The 6,000-nt window shown below is 63.4% G+C and overlaps 1 protein-coding gene across 1 annotated transcript; it reads right to left on the bottom strand.

Annotated features, from left to right (window-relative positions):
* Window positions 1–2,268: 2,268 nt before the first annotated feature.
* On the bottom strand, window positions 2,269–5,374 carry LOC311207108 (uncharacterized protein; the record flags this gene model as incomplete). The annotated part of the gene is made up of 4 exons (XM_084283007.1): window positions 2,269–3,884; window positions 4,531–4,644; window positions 4,902–5,028; window positions 5,222–5,374. 4 exons carry the CDS (start codon window positions 5,372–5,374, stop codon window positions 2,488–2,490), a joined length of 1,791 nt encoding a protein of 596 aa, XP_084139133.1. The 3' UTR covers window positions 2,269–2,487.
* Window positions 5,375–6,000: the final 626 nt, after the last annotated feature.

Below are 6,000 nucleotides of genomic sequence, written 5' to 3'. Positions count from 1 at the left end.
ACATACACAGAACCTGTCCCCGCTTTGTATTAAAATTAGGCCCAGAAGCCGTTTCCACAAACTCCTCCCGCTGGTGGTTGCTGGGGGCTGTGGGGATGAAGGTCGGGGACTCCTCTTCATCACCACTGGTTGCCTCTTGTTGAGGCAGCTCCTGACCAGTTGGCTCTTGCCTGTTATATATGGAGTGGTAATTTGTGTCAGAAATATGGTTGATATTAATAAAGAAGGGGGAGATTTGGGAATGTAGCAATGTTAGTCAGAAAGCCTCGTGGTTGGTGATAACATCAGACTCTTAACGATGAGGTCATCAGGAATGTAAAGAGTTTAGAGGAAATAAATAAGGGGAATTGAGGTGATGCCATCTGGGGTTGCTTGTTTTCCCCTCTGTTAAGGCACCGAAGTTGCTGGGGGGGTTGCTGGTTAGAACTGTTAACATTTATTGTTTAATGTTATATGATAATAATATCATTAGTGTGGTTTCAAGGGTGAATGAAACGCGGGAAAAGCAATCACATTTTGTTGCTTTCAGGAACCTCGCGGTGGGCAGAGCATGCGCAGAAGAAGAGGGAGACAGCTGAAGCCTCCTGCAGTCTGGAACAAAAGGTTGCTAATGGTGATGGGGAAACCGTGAGCCTTTCACCCACAGCAACCACCACAGAGAGAATTATAACATGAAGCAGGGATAGGATAGACATATGTATAGGCGTACTTGGGTTTCTTGTAAATATGTAACAGCAATGTCCTATATGTATTTGGGAAATTCAACGGTTGGGTGTGTGTGGTGGTAGAGCACAGACTCCCCGCGCACCCAGCGCCATTTATAAATATTCTTTTATGTTACTAAATTCAGAGGGAGTTGAGAATTCACTTACAACATGCCCAACCCTTGGTCGCTCTCAGCTGGTTTTTGGGGAAGGATCCCCGATTTTGTAAGGAAATACCCTCCATGAGAGACCCTGAGACCCCTTTTTTTGGGTTAATTTGCAGAGCAGTAAGCAAAGACACTCAGCAATATCAATTTTAATGTGAATAAGCGAGCCTCCATTCTTGGCTTTAATAATTACAATTGCTTTATTTCGACATAATTAACGCGATTACGCATCCCCCGTTCCCCCATCCCCGGCTTCAGCGCCGTTCCTGGAGCGCTAGGCCCCACCCTCCCGCGTTGCCATGGCAACAGGCACGCGGAGCGTCACTTCCGTTCGTACACTTCCGGCTTCAACCCCGCCTCCCGCTCCTCGCCGCACGCCCCGCCCCGCAACCCGGAAGTGACGCTACAACCCACAACCCCATGCGCCGGCAAGATGGTGAGCGCCGCCCGGCCACGTGACGGGCTACCGGCCGCGCGATTGGCTGCTCCGCCCGGCGGCGCCATTTTGCGGCGGCCGCTCGCGGCGCGGCCGACCGGAGGCTGCCGCCATTGGCCCGCGGCGGCTCACGTGACCGCGGAGGCGCTCAGCCATTGGCCCCGCCGCCGCCGCCATTACCGGGGACGACGGGAGGGGAACGGGGGGAGCGCGGGGCCGGGCCTGGAGCCCTCAGAGCCCCCCCGGGGTCTCCCCGAGGCCGCGGCCGCGCTCCCGGGGCCGCCTCAGGCAGGTCAGTGGCAGCCGGGGCCGGGCCGGGCCGCACCGGGAGCCCCCCCGGGGCCTCCCTCACGGGACGGGCTGCAGGGGGGAGGGGAGGCCGCGGGGCTCACGGGGGTTCCGCCACCCCCCCCCCGCCCCGTTCCCAAGGCAAAACGGACTCGGGCTGAGGGGAAACGGCTTTATTGGCAGGTAAAATACACGGGGGGGGGAGGAACGTGCACCCGGCCCCTCCCCACAGCCCCTTTCCGCCCCCCTCTGAACCCCTCCCGGTGCCGCACGGGGGTCGGGGGCGCCCCCCGGGGCTCCTCTTGCTGCCCCCCCTGCCCCAGGGTGAGCTCCGGATGGTCCTGGGGGACCCCGCCCCCACAGCACCTCCTCCGCGCCTCTAACCCTGCTGCTGCCTCTTCCCCCGCCTGCTTTTCTCCTCCCCCTGCTCTCTGCGGTCTCTGCAGTTCCGTATTTCTGCTGAAACGTCTCCCTGAGGTGCCCCCCACCCCCCGGGTTGTTGTGCCCCAGCCTCTCCTCAGGGTGCCCCCCGCAGCCCACCCGGCAGTGGTGCTGCTCCCCCCCCCTCCTCCAGCAGTGCTGCAGGGCTCTGCACAGCCCCCAGCACCTTTAAAAGTGCTAAACACAGGGGCTCGTTATAAGAAATGAGATTATCAACCCCCCCCAAAACATCTCCCCGTTTGTACTGCCTAAACGAGCCGAGGGGGAAGCTGCTCACGGGGTGCTCAGCTGCTCCACGGGAACACCGCGGTGCCCAGGAGCACAGAGCGAACCCGGCGACACGCAGCCGCCCTCGCTCTCCCATTTCTGTTCTCCCATTCCTCTTCCTCTGCTCTGCACCCCTCCGGCCCTTCCCTGCCCACTCCACCTCCCCTCCACCGCCTGCCCCCCCTCAGGCACCGCTCCCCTCGCTGCAACTCTCGGAGAACCTCCTGTGCAGCCCCCTCGGGGCAGAGCTGACGGGGCTGCGGTGCTCAGGCGCTGGTTGGGACACGTGGGGGCGGTGCCTCTGCACCCCACACACAACCGAGCACAGACAGGCGGTGCACAGCGCCCAGTTCCTGGTGCGCAGGGCCCCGTCGCAGGCGTTGCACAGCGATGCCTGGCTTGGGGCAACGAGTTCCTGTCTGGCGAGGTCCCACCAAAGCCTGGGGGGCCGCCAGCCCCGCGCCCTGTAGCGCACCCACACCTTGGGTTGTGCCGCTCCGCCCCACGCCTCCCCTGCTGATGGCTCGGGAGGGGCTGCAGGGCCACGGGGCGCCTCCGGTGTCCCCCCCAGGGAGTTCCCCTCCTCTTGAGGCTGCAGGATCACAGTCTGCCACTCCGCAGGCAAATTAAATACCCCAGAAGCGTCCTTCGTGGTGTGCTCTGCCTCAGCGGGCTGGACAACCGCCGGCACGGTGGGCGCGAAGAGGCAGTCTGCACAGAAATACCCCCGGGAGATCCGCAAGCTCTTGAAGAAAGGCCCCAGACGCTGCTTCACCCGCGTGCCCTTCCCGTTGGCTCCCCCTTTCCGCAGCTTCCTCTTGCGCAGCGCGGCGTGAGCCCGGCACACGGGGCAGGAGCCTTTGTGGCCGCAGCCCTGCCGGGGCGATGTTTGCTCCTGGCAGTAGTCGTGTTCCCTCAGCACCAGGGCCCCGCTCCCGCTGTCCCCGCAGTAGTCGTGTTCCCTCAGGGCAGGCTGCAGCGCCGCCCCCTGCCTCGTGTAGTAGCAGTGGTCTCCCAGCGGGGCCCCGTCCACGTCCCCTGCTGCCGGAGGAAGGCTCCCGTCCTCCTCGGTGTGCTGCAATTCCTGCACGCTGCCCTGGGGCGTCTCCGGGCTCTCAGCCCCCAGGGGCTTGCAGGGATCCTCTGATCGGGGCTGTGGCTGTGGCTCTGGGTCAAGCGGGAGCTCTGTGCCTCCGTTGAGGCTTGGACTCGCCCCTTCTTCATCCTCCACTTCGTCTTTCCCACTCTGGGAGCCGGCCTCTGCCTGCTCGGGGCTTTCTGCAGGTGGGGTTTGGCCGCTGGCCGCCTCTGTGTGCTCCTCGCCCCCGGGATCGCTGAATTTCTTCAGCAGCCTGCTGCAGCGCAGCTGCCACGGCTCGCTCCGTCCTCCTGCCGACAGCGTGGCGGGGCCAGCCCGCCCCTGTCCCTCGGGCCCCGCGCCGCAGAGCCCAGGGCTGGGGCTGTCGCAGCGCTCAGCGTGGCCGGGGGGCTCCGTGCTCTCCTCCAGCGCCTGCTGCCTGCCAGGGCTCGGCCACCAGGTGAAGCCGGGCTCCTCTGGGCACCTCCCGTCCCCGTTGCATCCTGCGGGGACACCGGAGGGATGTCACCTTCCCGGGAGGGGATCCCCTGCACTCTACAGCCCCCCAGAGGAGGAGGAGGCCCTGCAGAGCCCCAGCCCTGCTCCAGAGCTGGTGCCCAGCGGCTGCTGGAAATAATCACAGAATCACAGAATTTCTAGGTTGGAAGAGACCTCAAGATCACCCAGCGCAACCTCTGACCTAACACTAACAGTCCCCACTAACCCATATCACTGAGCTCTACATCCAAACGTCTTTTAAACACCTCCAGGGATGGTGACTCCACCACTTCCCTGGGCAGCCCGTTCCAATGCCTCACAACCCTCTCGGTAAAGAAGTTCTTCCTAACATCCAACCTAAACCACCCCTGGTACAACTTAAGCCCATACAGTTGCTGTGTACAGGAGATGTACCATGAGGGCACTCCATGGGGCAGCGATCGCCCCGCACACAGGCACCAGCTGGGGGAGATTCCCCTTGGGCTGAGCTGTGCCCCTCACGGAGCATCTTGGGGGATGCTCTGGGTGCAGGCAGCGAGCAGGGGAAGGAGCAGGACAGGGGACAAGAGGGAGCACGGGGTCGTGCTGCCCAATGCTGGGCAGGAGGAAGGGCCTGGTGCACGGCACCGAGGGCTGGGCTGCGGCTCTCACCCAGGGAGGGGCTGTCGGGTCCGTCCCACGTCTCCGAGCCCTGCGGCGTGCAGACCCACGGCTCTTCTCCGTGCTCCAGCCGATACAAGAGGTCGGGTTTGGGCCCTGCATACCCTGCGGGGCGGAGACAAGAGCGGCGTTCTGTTACAAAACAGTGGCTGCAAGAATAAAGGGTTAGCGTGGCAAACTCAACGCATTTTGTCCTTTTTTTGTCAAACAAACCCAGGCAGAACCAGACCAGAACACGGGGAGAGGCCGCAGAGCCACCGGGGTGAATCCTCCCCAACCCCCCCCACCCCAGAGCACCCCCAATGCCTTGTGACAGCCCCCCCGCGAGGCACCCAGCCCCGGTGCCGCGCGCCCCGCCTCACCCAACGATGCCAGGAGCGCGAAGTTGTCCAACATGACGGCGCGGTACAGCTCCCGCTGCTCCTCCGCTGCCAGCTCCCACTCGGCGCGGCTCAGGAACACGGCCACGTCCTCGAACGCCGGCAGCTCCTGCGGGAAGCAGCGCGCGGGGCTCAGCCCGGGGTCCCCGGCCCCACAGGGGCGTTGGGGTGGGCCTGGGGCGTCGAGGGGCACGGGCAGGGCCCGGTTCCTACCTGCGGCCGCCCGGCCATGGCCCTGCGGGGCGCCACGCGGGGTCCCGGTGCGCCGCTTCCGGTGTTCCGGCCACTTCCGGTGCGCTCGCCGGAAGTTGGGCTCCGCGCCGGAAGTAGGCCGTGCGCACCCACATCCTGTCCCGCCGGCACCTCCTCTCTTCCCCTCCTTCGCGCGCTTCCGGCCGGAGCCCCGCCCCCCAGCGGAAGTGTGGCTGGGACGTCACGTGGAACCCCGGGGACATGGAGGCGGGGCCGGCGCCGCCATTTTGAGCCCTGCCGCTGCCCACGTGACCGCAGGGGAGCCTGCCATTGGCTCACGGCCGGGGCAGGGGGGGAACGGGCCCTAAAGCCCCCCCATGGCCGCCCCCTACTCCCAGCGCCCCCCCAGCCCCATCCAGCCTGGCCTTGGGCACTGCCAGGGGTGGGGCACCCACAGCTCCTGGGGGCAGCCTGCGCCAGGCCTCACTACCCTCATAGTAAAGAATTTCTGCCTCGGATCTAACCCAAAAACAAAGCTTTGTTACCTTAACACCATTACTTGCCATAACACAATAAAGCTTTAACTTCTTTATTAACTGCATGAAGTTCAACAAGGCCAAGTGCCGGGTCCTGCACCTGGGGCGCAATAACCCCAAGCAGAGCTACAGGCTGGGAGATGAGTGGTTGGAGAGCTGCCAGGCAGAGAAGGACCTGGGAGTGATGGTGGATAGTCGGCTGAATATGAGCCAGCAGTGTGCTCAGGTGGCCAAGAAGGCCAACGGCATCCTGGCTTGTATCAGGAACAGTGTGACCAGCAGGGCTAGGGAGGTGATCGTCCCCCTGTACTCGGCTCTGGTGAGGCCGCACCTTGAGTACTGTGTTCAGTTTT

This window comes from Netta rufina, assembly GCF_964035555.1.
Source record: "Netta rufina genome assembly, chromosome: 2".
Lineage (NCBI taxonomy): Eukaryota > Metazoa > Chordata > Aves > Anseriformes > Anatidae > Netta > Netta rufina.
Note: the sequence above shows the minus strand (reverse complement) of the source record. Positions and strands in the feature narration are given on the sequence as shown.